The sequence below is a fragment of the Drosophila navojoa genome, chromosome 4 (genome assembly GCF_054131105.1).
Source record: "Drosophila navojoa isolate 15081-1374.11 chromosome 4, UAZ_NAV_1.0, whole genome shotgun sequence".
NCBI classification, from domain to species: Eukaryota; Metazoa; Arthropoda; class Insecta; order Diptera; family Drosophilidae; genus Drosophila; species Drosophila navojoa.
The window spans coordinates 4,984,735-5,004,182 of record NC_142892.1 but is presented as its reverse complement, the minus strand read 5'-3'; the positions used below and the strand labels follow the sequence as shown (position 1 = coordinate 5,004,182).

At 38.1% G+C, this 19,448-nt stretch overlaps 3 protein-coding genes and 1 long non-coding RNA gene across 15 annotated transcripts in view; 1 reads left to right on the top strand and 3 right to left on the bottom strand.

The window, feature by feature from the left end:
• LOC108651991 (uncharacterized) overlaps positions 1-19,448 on the bottom strand; it is a 116,548-nt gene that overhangs the window by 53,789 nt on the left and 43,311 nt on the right. The gene's annotated exons all lie outside the window — the stretch shown is intronic.
• Positions 3,002-18,674, bottom strand: LOC149091347 (uncharacterized). Its single transcript, XR_016196637.1, has 3 exons — positions 17,999-18,674; positions 11,404-12,115; positions 3,002-3,316 (listed from the first exon to the last, which is right to left on the bottom strand). It is a non-coding gene; the product is annotated as an uncharacterized LOC149091347 (long non-coding RNA).
• ppk27 (pickpocket 27) lies at positions 4,152-7,269 on the bottom strand. 2 transcript variants are annotated; one of them, XM_089260026.1, is made up of 3 exons: positions 6,216-7,269; positions 4,962-5,144; positions 4,152-4,898 (listed from the first exon to the last, which is right to left on the bottom strand). In XM_089260026.1, the coding sequence occupies exons 1-3, from the start codon at positions 7,222-7,224 to the stop codon at positions 4,783-4,785; spliced, it is 1,308 nt and encodes a 435-aa protein (XP_089116152.1). In that variant the 5' UTR covers positions 7,225-7,269; the 3' UTR covers positions 4,152-4,782. The 2 variants fall into 2 exon arrangements, with proteins under 2 accessions (XP_089116152.1, XP_017957460.2); XM_018101971.3 differs by having other exon boundaries at positions 4,152-5,144.
• Positions 10,364-19,448, top strand: part of Cdc37 (cell division cycle protein 37) — a 173,788-nt gene continuing 164,703 nt past the window's right edge. Inside the window, exon 1 of the mRNA XM_089258924.1 lies at positions 10,364-10,377. The gene's annotated coding sequence lies outside the window, so the exon portion shown is untranslated. The remainder of the gene's footprint in view (positions 10,378-19,448) is intronic.

The window sequence follows — 19,448 nt, the reverse complement described above, 5'->3', positions numbered from 1 at the left end:
ATATAGAAGTCCAAAGTATACCCGAGCATATATAGATTTGCTCACATTCCAGAGCGAAAATTTCCACTTTAATTGAATAAAGTTTTACACTGTTATTTTTATACCCTGAACCCATTGAAAATGGGAAATCAGGGTATAATGGTTTTGTTAAAAGTATGTAACAGGCAGAAGGAGGCGTGGCAGACCCCACAAAGTATATATATTCTTGATCAGGGCGACAAGCTGAGTCGATTTGACCCTGTCCGTCTGTCTGTCCGTCCGTCCGTCCGTCCGTATGTATGAACGCGTCGATTTCAGAAGATATAAGAGCTAGAGACTTCAACTTTTTTTTTAAATGTTCGTATATATCACGCGCAGATCGAGTTTATCACTAAAAAACGATAACTCATTCCGATATTTTTTATCGATAAAAAACCTTATCGAGGATCACTTAAAAAATTATATCTCCTACATCTTTCAAGCTAGAGTCTCCAAATTTAAAATGTATATAACGATGTATTTTATACAATTTCGGTTTTTGTTAAAATTTACCCCCCACCCCTAAATCCACCCCCTCACCCTCATCTTTGTAAAAGTCGTATATCAAATACTAGAGACTTGTGATTCGGTATACACATACATTTTAACATTATGATTACGTTCTGAAAGTTTCATTACGATCGTACGTCTAGAAATTAAATTATTCATCAAATAAGTTATCATTATATTGCCAACACTGCAGCGCAACCCAAGCGAAATCGCCTGTATATGTGAGTGTGTGTGTGTGCGTGTGTTTATTTGTGTATGTGTATGTGTGTGCGTGTGTTTGTTTGTATGTGTGTGCGTGTGTGTTTGCTAATTATTATTGAAATATCAGTTGCTTGTAGGGTTCAGGGGATCTCGTAGTCGAGCTGTCTCGACTAGAGCTTTCTTTCTTGTTATACTCTGAACCCATTGAAAATGGGAAATCATTATGAATATTACTGAAGAATTCAAGTAAGAAATTTACAAGCACATAAACTGTGTAAGAGTCCAAGCCAATATACTCGCTTCACTCTCTTGGCAAGCATGTCAAAGGACACTACAAATTTATTTATGCAAATCGCATGTGTGGCATGTGAGGGCAATGAAACTGCCAGCAAAAGGAGCCCCAAAAATGTCGTATTAGAATTATGCAAATCAGGAAGAGAGAGAGAGAGAGAGAGAGAGAGAGAGAGAGAGAGAGAGAGAGAGAGAGACAGAGAGACAGAGAGAAGAGAGTATCAGCTGAGTGTGTGTGCAACGCATCCTGAGTACGTGTTGGCGTTAGCCTTGAAGCCTTGAAGCCTTCAGCCTTCAGGAATGCCACAGCGAATTAGCAAAGCAGCCAGCCAGGCAGAGCTCAGCCATTTAGCCAGTTAGCCCGTTAGACCGTTAGCCAGTCAGCTAGCCAGCTTTTTAAACGTGGCCATAATTTAGTGGAATGGCTTTGATTAAAGAACAGTTGGCCAAAAAATGCTGTAGAGAGCCAGGCATGCCAGAGCCCCCCAAACTATGTTATTTATATATCTGTGTGCGTGTGTGTGTGTTTGTGTGTGTGCGTGGCAAGGTGAAGGGCATGTGTGCATGCAACAAAAGAGCACGCCAGCCGCATGTCCTTGCCTGCTTTTGGCCACAAATGGGAATGCGTCTCTTTATGTTTGCCCATAGATATTGTACAGCTCCCCGCCCCTCTCTCTCTCTATATATATATCTATAGACTATGAAGAGCCCCAAAATACGAGGGTCGCTTGTCAATTAAACGAAGGGCAGCTGAACGCGGCTTACACTATTAATTGGCTTAGCATAATAATGGACACGAGGTTTAGCGGTGGAGTTATTCGAATTAGTTTTAATTTGCCACATAATGTGAAATACAAGAGAGTGGAACAGATGGAAATAGTATGTAATTAAGGGAGGATAAGTTAAGCTAGACGAAAATGAAATGGAGGTGGAAAACACAGAAGTAAAAACTTGAAGTTGACAAAGGGAGCAAAATTTGACTAAAATATTACAGAGTCTAAGATTTTTGACGAAAGACTGTGCAAGTATTAAAATACAATATAAAAGTAGCTTAGGCTAGCCTATAATCGTATAATCTCGATTGTGTGAGAAAATTGAGACTAAATTAAATCTATTGCTTTATATTAGTTTCCAATAGTCTCTATTAGTCTCATCTAGTACTCCATTAGTCTCTACTGCTCTCCTACGCTCCACTGCTAATAATCTTCGCAAGGGTCTAATAATCTCCAACAGTTTTCACTGCCTCTACTTTTGCCCAGATTATGCTATACTACTCTCCAAGAGTTTCCACTAATCGCTACTACTCTCCAATAGTTTCCACTAATCTCCACTACTCTCCAATAGTTCCACTAGTCTAAACTGCCCTCCAATAGTCTCCATTAGGCTCTACAACTCTACAACAGTTTACACCAGTCTCCGCTACTCTCCAATGATCTAAATTAGTCGCTACTACTCTATAATAGTTTCCACTACGTTCCAATAGTCTCCACTTCTCCATACATTAAACTCCAGTACTCGTCAATAGTTTACACTACTCTCCATGAGTCTCCACAAATCTACAGTACTGTTCATTAGTGTCCAAGATTCTACTCCAGTCTGATCCACTCTCTGCTCTTCTTTGTCAAAATTCGTCTGTTCCATTCACAATTCCCTCCCTTTCACTCATTAGCAACTGCTTGAGTCACCCTCGCACATAAGAATTGAGCGCTAAATCAAGAAGCAAGAAATCACTTAGGGCCATGACGCGGCCTGATAAGTTGACGGTATTTAAAATTAATGGAGATGTTGGCATTGTTCGAAGCGTTACAGAGCTCCCGACCTACGAGGCGTAGGCGGCAAATGGGCGTGGTTGGGCATGCCATTAAAGCACAAATGCTTAACTTGCAATTCTGTGCAACAATGATTTGCCATGATGTGTGGACGCCATTATAAATGATACATATAAATATATATGTATGTATGTATGTATGTATGTATTATATATAAATATATACACTTGACATGGCTCAAGTGCTCGCACGCATTTTATATTAAATTGATTTAGCATAATTTATTTGCGAAACCCATAAGACTTAGTTAAGCCCCATGAGCAAGAAAGCTTTCCCAAAAGCTTTCAGTGCTGGTGGTGCCCAATGCACCCTGTTGCCAAAGCTTACGCTTGCAAGCTTTCGCAGCTTTTAGTTAACAGCGCTTAAACAGCAGCTGTTAGGCATTTGAATATGAAATACGTTTGACTTACCCATAACTGTTAGACTTATAATTTAAATGCATTTGGCAAGGCCCTGGGAAAACTCACCTGCAATGAGAAAGAAATAGAGAAATGCGTATGAAAATTTAATTATTGCACATTTAACTTATAAACTATGAAAGTCAATGAAATAAAGCAGCTGTTATGAGATATGTATGTAATATATTTACTGTAGACACAATTTAAAAACTTAAAAATAAATTTTATGGCAAAGTTTATTGGGAAATATATTATAAGGTATATGTTTAATGCATAAACATATTTCAAGAAAATTATAGGCAATATGATCTGAGTCAAGGAAAGCATAAAACATTTCTTACAAAAGTTTTTTTTTTTTTTATTTAATGTAGATAATTTTTGTTGTACGAGTGAAGGCAAAAACAGATTAATAATTATTATTTCATTAAAGTATTTAATTATTTTGTATTATTTTGTTTATATTATTTTTTTACTTTTTCTTATTTTTCTATATTATTTATTCATTTATTTTTTTTATTTATTTATTATTTTATTTATTAATTTTTTATTATTTTTTTTTTATTATTTATTTTTTTATTATTTATTTTTTTATTATTTATTTTTTATTATGTTTTTTTTTATATTTTTATAGTGTTATTTATTTTTTATTATGTGTTTTTTAAATTTTTATAGTGTTATTTATTTTTTTATTATTATTTTTCTATTATTTATTTTTTAGTATTTATTTGTTTTATTATTTATTTATTTTTTATTTTTTAGATTTTTTTTCCTCTTTAACATTTATTTATTTTTTATTTTTTAGATTTTTTTTTCCTTTTTAACATTTATTTATTTTTGTATGTTATTTAAAATTTTTTCAAGTTTCTCTACTTTTATTTAATAAATTTGTCTCTTGAATTTTTCCCCCTTTTTCATTCGTTTCATAACTTGGGATGAAACTGCATTCGTAATCCCCAATGGACAGGGCAATAAAAATCAGCTATTCACAGGTCATGAGCCACCTGAGAGAACAAAAGAGGAGCTATCGATTTATGTGCTTAAGCCCCGACACACATTCCATCCGCATCCGTAAGCCACAGTCAGAGTCATATATATATGTACATACATATATACATATATCTATTGGACATTAAGTGACCTTTCGAGCGCGTTTTAAAGTGTTTGCCTTAGACGACTTAACCTTGATGCTGATCCGGAATGTATACACACATATATATATATATATACATGCATACATATATATAATATGTCAGTCACATTTATCTTTCATTTCGCAAGAGGCCATCAATAGAGCAGTCGCTCGTTTCGATTTGCTTTGCGCTTCGAGTAGCCTTCCTCAGCCCAGCTGTGAGCGAGTGGGCGTGGCGTGTCAGCTAGATGAATGTAGATAGACATCCTTATTGAGTGCGAGGCGACGCTGTGACCAAGGCTCAAAATAAATCAAAACTAATTTCATTTGCTGTCGCACATGGCGTATGCGTGATATTTATTAAACGTGGATACCAGAAGATAGAGAGAGAAAGCGAGTGCACAAATCACCCGCCTAATTGCCGCCAGTTGTACCACAGTCGATACACCATAAAGTAGACCAGCTCCACGCCGCTAATGAACGAGCAGCCAATGCAAACGCTAAGCACGCCCCCGACGTTAGCTAAACGGAATTTGATATTCAATTGGGCGATGCTCAGGCTAAGACGAGTCGATGGCAACTCACACAGCAGCTGGTACCACTTGTAGAGTCCGTCCTGCTTGTAAACCGGCACACGCGGTCCATCATAGCCAATGCTCACTGTACTCTCCAATGGGTCCACGTAGCCCGTCAGACTCTTGCGCAGCTCATAGCGCCAATCATTGCAAGCGGGCAGGCATTCCTCACAGCTCCAAGGCGACCAGCTGGCTGTGGGAGGGAGACAGAGGAGTGAGGGAGAGAGGGAGAGAGAGAGGGGAAAGCTCAAGGCTCTTGAGAGCTGACATTTGTAGCTAATTAAGCAGGAATAACTAAAGGCAAAGCCCCTAATTGACTCGCAAAATTTGTGTCTGTTAATAGAACTGCTTACAGTTAGCTGCACTGTTATACAGCATATGCAATTTTAATTATGTTAATTTGTAAATGTTAGAATGAACTGGATTAGGTAGATTTCATATATGCTAAGGTATAATTTAATTTGGCATTGTGAATTTATAGCTCAGGATTTTAGTCCATATTACTTAATGTCCTTTTAGGTTTATTCCCTTTACAGACCTTAGAGTCTAGGTAAATATTATATACTAGAGGGCTGCATGAGTGCCAGAAAAAACGTACTCGAGTTAACAATGCTCATATTGGTACATTATGTTTTACTTAATATAAATCACCTTCTGATTAGTGTGTTATATAAAATCTTGATTATATATAAAATCAGGCCGTTTTTGCCAAAAATAGATTTGAGATTTGATGAATCATATAGCATCTGATAGAAGGTATGTGTGTCAGATAGAAAGCTAATATTATTTCTAGTACTCTATTCAATAGATATTCCTTCTCATCAGTAGATTCGCATTTTCATAAATTTGTACATTTTCTATAACATAATATACTATATTAATACTATTGTACTATATAGTACTTATACTATATATTATACTCTTTCAAGTCTGCCTAGATATTTTGCCTGGTAAAGGAAAATAGACGAAATATAGAGCGCCATATGCCAGCTACTATCTAAGCTGTTTGTGGCCAACAGACGAATGGAAATAGCTGTAGTTAGGCTCAACTGCTAACTAGTCTCTCTCTACATACCTAATTAAGAACTATTCCTCAGCCAACGTCAGCCTCTGCCTCACTAACAACTCCACACATGGCCAACTACAATGCCCACATTTAAAGACTTTCGCTCATTGCCATAATAAAACCTCTCTTATTGACCATAAACCCGGTCTGCTAGCATAATGTTAGCTCTCTGTTATGAGACCCTTTATGACTGCTTACCCTCCACCGACTGCAGGCATGCCGTCTGTGCCAAATTACAGTAGCTCACGTTCTCCAGCTGACCAGCGGCCGAGGCCAGGTCGTAGACAAACGGCGAGCAGTTGCAGGCAGCAACGGTGCTGCGTAGGCGGCACTGGGGCAAGCACTGCACCAGGTGCTCAGCCTCGTCGGGAAAATGACAGCCGCGCTGGGCCAAGGGATAGTCACGTAGCTGGGCATCGGCTTTCAAGTGGAGCGGACGCAAATGCAGCGCGGAGGCCTCGCCAGGTGCGAGCGTGGCTCGGCCCCGCCAGCCCGGCAGATGCAGGCTGAAGGCAGAGCTGAAGCCAGGACGCGGCATATGGAAGTCATCTGCGTGGGAGGCATTCAAACGCAGTGTCAGCGCAGCTGAGATGCGGTCGGTGCGCTGCAGGAGACAGCAGCAGCCCTCGAGGCTGGGCGTCAGCCGAAAGAGCTCGGAGCAATTGCTGGCAACTCCATCCACGTGGCAGCTGAGCAGCAAGCTCTCACAGCTGGGCGACAGGTGCAGCAGCTGCGAGCGCACATCCAGAGGCCAGCGAGCTGCCAGGGAGGCCTGCAGCTCAGCCGCTGCCGTAGCTGAAACGGCCAAAGGATAAAAGTAGCCGGCGAGCAGCTGCAGCTGTTTAAGCCAATCCGCCTTAGACTTTCCGCTAGTCAAGGCCAGCTGCTCGGCGAATGCCTCCAGGCGCTGCCGACTCAGCTTGTTCGCACTGCAAATGCTTAGAGCAGGAAACGGCAACGACTCCGCCGACTCGAAGCTCGCCTCGGACAAGGAAATGACTGTGGGCCTGGCCAGGAACTGCAGCAGCGTCGTACAGACCACAAATGTGGCCGACGCAATGCCCGTGGCTATGAAGAGAAACCAGAAGAGCCGCTGATACGGCCGCCGGCGAATAAAGTAGAGCAAGCCGAAGCCGTTCAGGCTCGTCTTCTTGAAGAACTCGACGAGCGTCTTGCGAAAAGCCCTCTTCAGCCGAGACATCTCCATGAAACTGAAGCCACATCCTGGCCAACTGACACTCAGTGTCACTCCACTGGGCTCGCGCTATCTGATGCGCTGAACATGGCCAAGACAAGACACGACACGTCAGAGCGACAATAATTATTCCCCGGATGAGCATATAAATTACTGTAATTATCGCGTGCCACGACAAGTGTCGAGCTATGTAAATATTTTCACATGCCACAGCACATGAAATTATAATTGTATCCACAGGACGCAGGCGATTTTTATGTTAAGTGTGCAGAGTCTCCAATGACTTACACTTTTTACGTCAAATATGTACATATATTCATTCGAGCTTTATGTCAAGTTCTTAGATAGTAAAAATACAATTATTCTCCTTATGCTCTGATCAGTAAATTGATTAAACTTTATTTCATTTACTTTCTTTTATTTTAATTCTTAATTTTCATACTTTATTTTAATGTTTTATTTACTTTTTTTATTTAAATTTTTTATTTACATTTTCTATTTTTATTTTTTATTTTTTCATATTTTTTTTAATATGTTGTGTTTATATCTTGTTTCCTATTTTCTTTGAATATAGTACTTTTTATTTTGTATTATTTTTATTATTGATTTAATTCAACATTTTTATTTTATTTTATTTTTCTTATTAAATATTTCTATTTTTTTTTTTTAATTACTTTTTTAAATTTAATATTTATATATTTTTTGTTGCTCATTTTTATAAGTATTTCTTATTCTTTTACCTTTATCTTCGTATTATAAATTTGTTTATATTTTTTTAAGTATATATATTTTTATTTATTATATTTATTTTATTTATTATATTTATTTTATTTATTATATTTATTTTATTTATTATATTTATTTTATTTATTATATTTATTTTATTTATTTCTATTGCATTTTATTATTATTATTATATATTTTTATTATTATACATTTTTATTATTATGATATATTTTTATTATATATGCTTTTACTATATATATATTTTTTTAATTTTTTGTTTTTCTTTATCTTTTCATAATTAATTTATTTTTTATTTATTATCATTTTACTTTGTTTTATAAGATATTTTTTATTTTGTTAACATATATATTTTATTTTAATTATGTTTTTATTATTATTATTATTATTTTAATCTAATTTTCTTTCTATAATTTTCGCTTTGTTTAAATCTAATTTTTAGTCTCACTTTAAACGCAGCTCAAGTACTTCATAAGATTTGCGTGCTCCGTTAAATTACATTTAATTCAACAAGTGGGCGGCTCATTTAAGGCAAAGTCCACATCAAGTTTACAAAGTTTTTCGTGTGCGACAAGCAACACATGCAAACTAAACTAACTCAAACAGAAGGCGAAAGCGAGGAGGCGGCGGCATAACGAGCAGCACATATGCATACTGAGCCCCGAGGCGAATAGAACACACACACATACAGATACACTCACAGTTACAGTTACAGCTACAGTAACAGTCACAGTCACAGTTACATATACAATTACAGCTACAGCTATATAACGAGCTTTAGCGTCAATTTAGCGCACAGCCAGAGAGCAACTTGCTAATGCGGCATTGCATATTAATAGAAAGCCAAGAGAAGCTGACTAACGAAAGTTCTATAATTGCCACAGCGAACATTGAATACTCTATAAACTGAAGAAGAAAAGAAAACGTAGATAATTCCTGTGCAGAAAATCCAAATGAATCGCTTTATGGCATCATCAAAAAACAAATTCGATAAGCTAGTTTCTAAAACTGCTCTAAGATAGCCAAGTTTAATAAGAGAGGGAGAGAGAGACACAGAGAGAGAGTGAGAAAGAGAGAGAGAGAGAGAGAGAGAGAGAGAGAGTGAGAGAGAGAGAGAGAGAGAGAGAGAGAGTGAGATGGAGCAACAGCATTATATCACGCAGTCGAAACGAAGCAAAACCTTTTAGCTACAACAAAATCGCAATGCTGAGACAAAAAACAGCAACAACAACAACAAAGCGACAAGTGTACTATAAATTCCAATGCGAAACTCACACACACGCACATGCATGCACACACATATGAATAGAAATCCAATCGACGCCCACAGAAAAATAATTTCCGGTTCAATTAAACGTTTGTTTATTTATTTATTTATTTATTTATGCGCTCCCACAGGCGGTTGAGCAAGTTAGACAGAGAGAGCGATAGTTGGCGAGACAGAGAGAGAGAGATAGAGAGGGACAGACAGAGATGGGAGCAGAGCAGGGCATGCTTGGGGTGTTGCTGTGGTTCTCTGACGCTCTTGGCTGTGGATAAAATTTTCATTTGCATTTGTTATTTAATTGTGGGCAGCTAAAAATTGGCACCAATTTGTTTATGAATGAAAGAAATTTGAGAGATGAAAGAGAGGGAGAGAGAAAGAAAACGAGAGAGATGGCAGAAGACAGAGAGACAGCCAGTGCTTGGGGCCGTTGTGCATCGTTAATCTTGTCAAAGGAAATGCCCCAAGGCACGCCGGCAGCATTATATGAGGGCTAAAGCAATTAGAAAGAGACAGACAAATAGAGAGACAGTGCAAGAGGGAGAAAGAGTGTGTGCATAGTGTGATCCTGTTAACCGCAAAACGATTGCATACTTTAATGGGCAGAGCACTTAGCGCCGCTTGTCAGCTGCTGCTGCACTTTGCACCACTAGAACCACTCTCCACTCCGCTTTACCGCCCTCCCTCTCCCTCACTCCCTCTCTCTCTCTCTTGCTCTCTCTCTATGTCACACGCTTCCTGCGATAGGCAGCATGCGGATGCTGCAAATTGCAATTGAATCAAACTAACTAACAGTAAGGAGCGGAGGGGGACGCGGGCTGCGGGCTGCGGGTGTGAGTTTCGCAAACACGCAAATGTGAAAGGTTAAAGGCTGCAATGTGCTCCCTTTAGTGTGTGTGTGTGTGTGTGTGTGCCACAATTTGCGGCACAGCGACATTGCGACCATGTAAAAAAATAACTGTTAATGTAAGACGCTGCTGGAATTTGTATGGCCCAAACAATTTAATGTGAAATTTGTAAAAATAAAAAATAAACTACAAAATTAAGTTAAAATGTATGCACTGAGAGAAAAAGCAAAGTAGTTCACTGAGAATTTGATACAGAAATAAAAAATAATTAAAATAATGATAGAGCAATTAATAAGTAAAACAAAAATTGTTTAAGGATAAAAATATTGTAATTTATATTAATAATAAATTTTATAAATATACGAACTAAAATGATAAATAATTTAACTAATAATTAATTAATAAAATAAGATTATCTTTTCATTTATTTAAACATAAATATTTATATTAATCATTGAATTTTTGACTTTCCAAACACTTTATAAAACTATACAACTCCAATTGCATATACAAAATTTAGGTTTCAGAAAAAAAATGATTCTACATACAATATGCATAACTGTAAAGCGCCGCAGCTAGCTTGGCAGCTTATTAAGCTCACATAACAAATCGCTAGAAAAGTGCAAAAGACAACAGAAAAAATCACTTTGCACTCAAAAGGCTGTCGAGCAATACACAAGTTGCCCACACATACGCACACGCAGACACACATATGCACTCAAAAATCCTTTAAGCGACGACAGCAAGAAATGGCGAAGAAAACACACACGCACACACACACACTAAAATGTAACGGGCAAGGCAAAGGCAAAGGCAAATCTCATGCATTTTGCACTCACACGAGATTTTACAGGGCAATAAAAAAGGCGACGCTGCCTGCCTGCCAGCCTGTTGTCACGAAGCTGCGCTGCTATAAAAGCTGTTAACTAACAGTGCGAATAGTTTGCCATAAACAGCGAGTGACAGAGGGAGAGTGAGAGTGAGAGTGAGAGAGCGCACGCCAGAGAGAGCATAACTGTTGGCACGTGCGCATGCACGCTGACTTTGTGACGTTGTTTAATGACGTTTTGCAAGTGAAGAATGCGAAAGTGCGTAAAAGGCAAAACAATAAAGTGAAAGAAGAAGAAGCCGCAGCAACAGCAGCAGCAACAACAAAGCTAATGAGCGGAAGGAAACGCGATGCCAACGCATAAATGAGAGTTGACAAATGATAAAATGAGAGAGAGGGAACCAGAGGCTGGAGAGAGGGCGTGTGTGAGAGCCAATGCCCGTGTGTGTGTGTGTGTGTGGCATAACTGTTTAACAAACACACACACCCACAACAGTTTTACATACCTTTGAAACAAGCACAACCCATGATGTAGCCCATCATCAGCGTGGCTTTGAGGTCGCTTTTAACGTTCCTGTTCTTGTTGTTGTTTAAATTATTATTTTTGTTGTTTTGTGTCTTTGCTTTACAGTTCGAATTTGTGAAGTTTGTTTCATCAATTAACGGCAGTTATGCGAATGTGGTAGCGAGTCCTTGCGCCGCCTCTCATCTATTTATGACCGGTTCGAACCGGTTCTTAACGCTTGCGGCCTTATCACACATTCAAGATGCAAGTTGTGCGTACGTATGTATGTGTATGTTTGTATATACATGTGTGCGTATGCGTGTGTGGCCCCTTTTGTAGTGTATATGTGTTTATTATTTATTTACTTTTATTGTTGATTATTATTGTTGATTGTGATGACAAACATTGATTTACACTTGACTTTATCACATATTCTTACTCTTCTTCTTCTTCTTCTTTAAGTGCTGATTTCACGTTTTGGTTTAGTTTGATTATCACTGATTGCTGCAGATTCTATTTTATATCATTTATTGAAAATTTACGCCCTTCGTTGATTTCACTCGTTGTTGCTATTTTATTTTATTTTCTTTTTTTGTGCGTTTGTTTTTGTTTTTACTTTTAAATTTATTAAACTGATTGTGCTTGAGTTTTGTTGGTGTTTTCTTGTGTTTTTTTTTTTTTTTTATTTATTTACAATATCACAAAACGAATATCTGAACATGTGGATGCAAGAGTTGAATTCAATTTTTATTAATGCGTCAAACTCAGCGGAAATTTGTTTATTTAAGAGCGTTTTTTATGGCATATTAATCAGATGATTAAGAGCTGCCTATAAATAGCAACTGCATTTGAGAGCATTTGGCATGCGAGTGGCAAACAAAATAAACAAATTCTAAGGAATTTATGTGTTTAAAGTAGCTCAAGATCAAACAGTTTTCAATTCGGTAATAATCTATGAGAAATGATGAACAATTTGCATTTTGAAGCTGAAAACTTAAAGACTCTAGAGATTCGAACTGCTAACAGTTAAATAAGAAGTTTTGAAAGCCCATTGGGACCACATGTTGCATGCGTAATATTATTGTAGCTAAGAATTATTGCTTAAAGGAAATTAAGCAGAATTCTACTTGATAGAATAGCAATAGAATAATCATAAAAGCTCCATGGCTAATGCCTGCAAGCACATTAAAGCTTCTCTAAAAACAATTTCTATGCTGACAGCTCAATTAACATTCTTGAGTCGCGTAATTCGAATCCCAAGGCACAGACATTTAACAATCTTCTGTCAACTCGAATGCCTCGCGGGCACACGCATCGTCATCAATATTCTTAAAGCTGTTGTCATTCCGTTTGAGCCGCGTCACAAATTAAGCGAAAGTTCCACAAAAAAAAAAAAAAATAAATAAAAATAAATAAAAAATCAGCCGACACACTTTCCCAGACCTCAGATCGTTCGACTGCTGGCGGCATGAGGCGACACATGCCGAGAGAGCTGCGAAAAACCGACACCAGAGCCGCGTATGACAGACACTTGGGCTTAACTGTCCCACACAGCCCCAAAACCAAATTGATAAAGATTATAATCCGAAAGCCAACGCGCCAGGCACGACTCGGAACCGAGTGTATCGAGGCGCGGGGGCCAGAGATGCGGCAGCTGCATTGATAGCTGCCGCATTCAATTCAAATACGACAGCGACGACAAGAATCGAAAATTGAATCGAATCGGAACGGGGCCGGGGCCGGGGCCGAGAGAGGTGGAGGCGAGTAGTGAAAGGCTCCAGCACAAAGGCAAACGAGAATTGAATACCGGAAGCTGCAACGCGACAAATTTAGCGGCAATTGTGCATAATTAAAAAAGAAAACAAGAGCAAAAACAACAACAACAACAAACAGAGAAACGAAAATGCCTCGCGAGACATTCGCATCAAGTATACGCCACGATAAAGGCAAACATCAAATGCGAGCAGAGAATTATAATTGATGGCCAGGCGCCCACCAACAAGAATTCCAGCAGCGGATCTGCAGCTGTCACACCGCCCTAGAGGTCACTAGCAAGAGAGAGAGAGAGACAGAGAGAGAGAGTGAGAGATAGACAGCGAGTAGCACAAGTGTTGAGACATTGACATTGTCATCTTTTTCGACTTTTATGGCGTCTTAAAAATGTATCAACAAAATATGGAGAGAAAAAAGCAGACAGAGATATAGTATATATACATATGTATATAACATGTGGGCAGCACAGTTTTTAATTGAGGCAAACGAGACGAGAGACGAGCTGGGGGCAAAAGGCAAGCGAAACACATTTAATGAAACAAAGTGCACAAGAGAAACGACTAAGAGATACTCTACAAAGCAAATGAGCGAACAGACAGAGAGAGAGAGAGAGAGAGAGAGGGCTTTAACTCTACACAAACTAGCTTGAAAAGTGTCTAAGAACTGAGAAGTTTAAATTTATATAATAATATTTATTATTTATTTATTGTTATCAAGAATTAATTCTATATAACAATTTTTTGTTAAGCCAAAGCCACAAAGGCAAAAAAAAAAGACAAAATATATAAAAATAAATTTAGACAAATATGTAAATGAAAATAATTTTTTTAAATTATTACACAAGTTTCTAATTAATTTATTAAAATTTACTTGGCAGCAAAACTGAGTTAGCAACATGTTAACAAAACTGGGTCAAAGTGAAATTATAAATTAATGATATCAGAGTTTAAGCCGCTTTTACTATTATCTAGACCAGCTAGTCGCAGTGCTTTATCTAATCTAGTTAACCGCTGCTACTTGCAGCTAATATACCTGAACAGCTATTTAAAGCTAGAGTATCGATGTGAACAAATGAAAAACACTTTATGTCAGTCCGGAAATTCGGGCTGTGTTTACACAAAAAACACAAAACACAAAAAAAAATAAATAAAAAAAAAAAATAAAAAATAAATAAAATAAAAAATAGACTAAGCGAAAAACAATAAATCGAAATTCGAAAAGTGAGTAAAAATGCTAATTAATGAGCAGAGCTAGAGAGAGACAGGGTTATATATAAAGAGGTAGAAAGAGAGAGAGAGAGAGAGAAGAGAGAGATTGGGCTGAGCAGCAGAACTATTTGTTAAACAAATTAGACTGAAGTGAGGCAGAGGAAATACAATCAGGAAACTGGTCAAGTGGAACGTAACGCCGGTCAAAAAAAAACCCCAAAGGAGGCAAACGGCGAACGGATGTCGCTTCAGCGCTGATTACGAGCCAATGACATGCAAAGCTCGAGGAGTGGCCGCCACAGAGGACAGGCACACACACAGGACTTGACCCGTCTCTCACTGCCTCCCTCTCTCTCTCTCATTCTCTCTCTCTCTCAGTCTATTAGGCTATTGACTTCGACTTAGGTGAACAATATACACGCCCAGCTAGACATTTTAATTAGCAAATTAAATGCAAAATGCGCAGGTGGCAGACGCAACACCAAAATCGATTCATAATCAACTACAACAACAACAACAACAGCAACAACAACAGCCACAACAGACATAAATAAATGTAGCTTTGCCAGCAATTTGGTCATTCATCATTTAAAGCCCAAATACCTGGCCCAAACCAATTGGCCAACAACTTTAAAGGCCAGCAGCTACCTACCTAATTATGTCTTTGTCTATTCTCTATGATTTCGCATCGAAACTTATCAAAGTCTGCAACATTTTGTTGCTGTGGCCTGCCCTAATTGCCAGATTGGCTGCTAATGACTAAGCTCCACGAGATAGCCCAAAGACAGCCAAATATGTCTATATTATATGGTATACCCTGGCCAAAAGGCGAGCATATTTCATATCTCACATATTTCTTAGTTTATCTCAGGAAAATCTCTACTAAACTTTAGTTTTTGCTTTAGTTAGCAATTTTTATAGGGTATCTTCAGCTTCAATAATTTATTAGTTACTGCTGTACAGCATTCATGATTCAGCAATTAAACTTTAATTATGTGTGCATTTATCTTTAATTGATGCTTATCTCCTTGCAGAAAAAAAAAAAAAAAACAGTAAAAAAAAAAAAAAAATAAAAAAAGTTTTTCTGAGTAAGAAATTTTAAATTTTCCTAAGAACTCTTAATTAACAGTTATGCAGAGCTTTTAATATTTATATATATATATATATATATATATATATATATTTTAATGCAACTTGAAGATATACATAAATTTAAATAAATACGTACATATATGTAATATACATATATTTATATACTTAAAATGAAAAATAAGAATATACCTTAGAAAATACCTTTATACACACTATTATACACATTTAAAACTTCCATATATACTTGAAATTTTTATACCCTGACAAACAAATTCTCTTCCTACATATATGTACATATATACCCTTTAAATATACAGGCATATATTACAGGGTAACATTATTGAATTGTTTGTTAAGCAAGGCAATTGCATACACGAGCACACACATACAAACACTCACGCACACATAGACATAGATTACGTGAGCTAAGAATTCTCCTCTATCTGCACTCCACTCATACCACTCTCCAATTGGAATAACACAACAGACTTCAGGTAGCTGCCGCGTCTAATTGCATTATCTCAACTGTGGGCGTCTCACGATGACTCAATTAGTCATTATACATAGAGATATATATGTATATATGTACATACATATATACCGGAGGAGCGCTTATCTGGTGGCATGAGGTGAAGCGACTTAATAAGATTTTCTATGGAGAAGCGCCGACAGTAAAAATATCATATCTTAATAGATTACGAGCGGAAATCAAAGCATAAAAAAGGCAAGAAAGGCAGAGAAAAATTCAGAGGGAGAGAGAGAAAGAGAGAGAGAGAGTTAGACTTCTCAATAAAAGCAAATAAACAGTGAACATAAGTAGGAAACAGCCAAGAACCAAGTTGCAATTGCCCAAGGGAATGGGTAAGCGAAGCGCTTTACAACACTGAAAGAATTGCTAACCTAGCACAATACGAACAGATAGCAGAAGAGCCGAAGAGAATACAGAAATTGCAATGTTTATTATTATGATGATTAAAATGCAGAGGAAATTCTCAGAAAAAAAAAACACCACCACCCACACGAAAACACACACACACACGTACATAAATATCATAAATACACATACATATAGACAGTTGCATTGGCATCTCGAACAATGACGAAATCGCAGCGAAAGAGAAGTAGCAGCAAAAAAAAAAAAGGTAGACGACCTCAGGGATGCAGCGCGGCCCACACACTCACAGAAAAACAAATAAAAATCTTAATCATCCGCACACACACACACCCAAATAAACTTTCCTTGTAAATAATTAAAAATCAGTTCCAATAACCATTATTTATAAATATTTTGGGAATACAAATTCTAGCGAAAAATTAGCCACAGTCTGCTGAGCTTTGTTTTCGGCTATGTTTTTTTTACCCACACTCAATACAAAACAAAGCCAGCGAGAGAGTGAACTCGCGCTCTCCAGCGAAATTGCCGGAGAGCCGAACAAAACGCAGCGAATATCAGAAGTAAAAGGCAACGCGCAGCAAGGATGTGTGCGAGTGCAAGCGAGAGAGAGAGAGAAAGAGCGCGCCCAATGGTAGGCAACAATTTGCTGCTTCCTCTTGCTGCCGCTGCGTATGTGTAATGTGAGCAGGCAGCGGCGAAAACCAGACCAAAAGTAGAATGACGGCAAATTAAAGTTCGTTTGCTGTGAGCGCTGCAGCAAACACAAAAACAAAAAACAAAACTCGAAAAAGAAATAGCAGAGCCTAGCGTCCGCCTACCTCTCTCCCTGTCTGTTCCACTCTGCATAACGAAAACCAGGCTACCAACTACTTCAAACAAACAGACACACACACGCACATATGCATATTAAAAATGCTATTGCGTGCCTGCTTTTAATTCGCCGCCGTTGCCTTGCTTTGACTGCCTTGCCTTGCCTGCCAGCCTGCCTGCCTATCCTTCTACCTCTGTGCGTCTCTCTCGCTCATACTCTGACCGCTGTTGCATTTTACACAGAAATTCCTTTTAGTAGAAATATTTGTATTGCGCTTTGTGACGATGTTCGTCAAACCAAAACATCAAGAGGAAATATTTTGAACACGTTTCGCTTGTGCCGTTAGTTCAGCTTGCCGCATTGTTTGTTTTTGTTACGTTATTTATATATACACATACATATATATTTATTGTTATTATTATTGTTATTTTTTTCCTTTACTTTGTTTTGTTTTCGAGGGTGGTTTATTTTTGTGGTCAGCGCTGTTGCTGTTACTGACAAAAGCTCAAATGTAATTGCATTTCTTTACATTGCGCTGACAATGCAGTTTAATTTTTTTTTCACCTATTTTTATAGTTGAAATATAAGAAGCATAGAACAAAGCTGCGAAGCAATTTTAAGTTTATAAAACAACTTTCTGAACAATTTAATAGCTTTGAAAAAGTTTCGAAATTTAATTCGTATAAGTAGCACAGCCGGTAAAATGTGAATTCTTCCAAACAACCGTTATATCGCCAACAGCTTCAACTTGGGATTATGCACAAGCAAAAAGCGCCAAGCTAAATGGCTTATAAATATTGCAGCTATCAAATATTACATATTTTATCGTGTAAAATTGTTGTCTTAGCACACACACACACGCGAGTACACAAGACACTCACACACACACGCACACATACGTAGACGAGAGGCGAGCGAGAGAGAGAGAGAGAGCGCGTTAGACACGACACTTTACAACAAATATCTGACTTGCACAGTAAACACAATTATAAATATTTGCGCATATTTGCAGTGTAATTTTTTTTTATATGTATATTTGTTTTCTTAATTTATTTTTCTTTTCTTTTCATTTAGTTCTAACGCGACGACAAAAACAGACGCTGCTCTAGCGGACTGCGTTTTAATGTTAACTGAACATAGGAAACGACAGAGCCGACAGAGCAGCGAGCAGCGATACGATTTGCCATAAAAATGCGACGCCGTCCAGCTAGCCGAAAAGCCAACAACAAAAACGACGCAGTGGCGTATGATAAAAAGTAACAGTGAGAGAGTGCGCTCTCTCTCTCGCGCTCTCTCACACTCTCAAACTCTCTTCAACTGTCTGGCGCTCAGCGAAACAAGTGCCAAATAAACAAAAGCACAAAACGTGCGCGCTGAGAGAGCGGCAAAGGCAATGGCAACGGCAACCGCAACGACAACAGTGACGGCGGCGAAGAGAGCACGACGCAGGCACGACGCACATGCCGGCTGCAATCGTCGCCCCGGCAGCAGCATCAAATACAAAACAAACACGAAACGCAATGCCGTAAAGCTTCAAGCGCACTGAAGAATTTTTTTTTCGACAGTCATCAAATATATGTTTGCATGCTCATTATGAATGCGCGAGTGAGAGGGAGATAGTATGAACTTACGGTGAGTTAGAATACATAAATGACAAGTGCAAAAGCACGCCAAAAAAGCCGTTTTGTTTACCATTCAAAATAGCCACGACTATCCGCAAAGCTTCCCCTTCCCGCTCTTCATCCAACAAAGCATTTGCTTGGGTTTTGTTTAACATTTTATCTGACTTTTTGGCAAACTGCCGCAATTGCTGACAACGACAACAACTAGAACAACGACAGTTGCGGTAGTCGGGAATAACGGCAAAATAAATACATGTGATTTTGCAAGTTGAAAGGGCAAGCGAGTGAGCGAGGGAGTGAGAGAGGGAGAGGGCACAGCTTAACTGCGCGTTAACTCGACTTAAATTGGCTTAAAGCGCGTCATATTTACGACTCGGTCTGTTGTTGTCTGTGTGAAATTGAGTTTTGGCACAGCACTTGGAAGTAGGCAACGGTATTTATGGCTATTCGTGGCAGCCCCAAAGTATGCAATGCTCGCGGGTGGCAACAAATCTGTCCGAGGAGACGGAATGTAATTGGGTTTTCCCAGTTATTTATATGTTTTATAAGTAGTTCCGCTATACTTTAAAGTTGGACATAAAAGATAAAATATATGCAAAATTTTCTTCATTATTCAACATAAAGCTTTAAAAATTTAATAACATT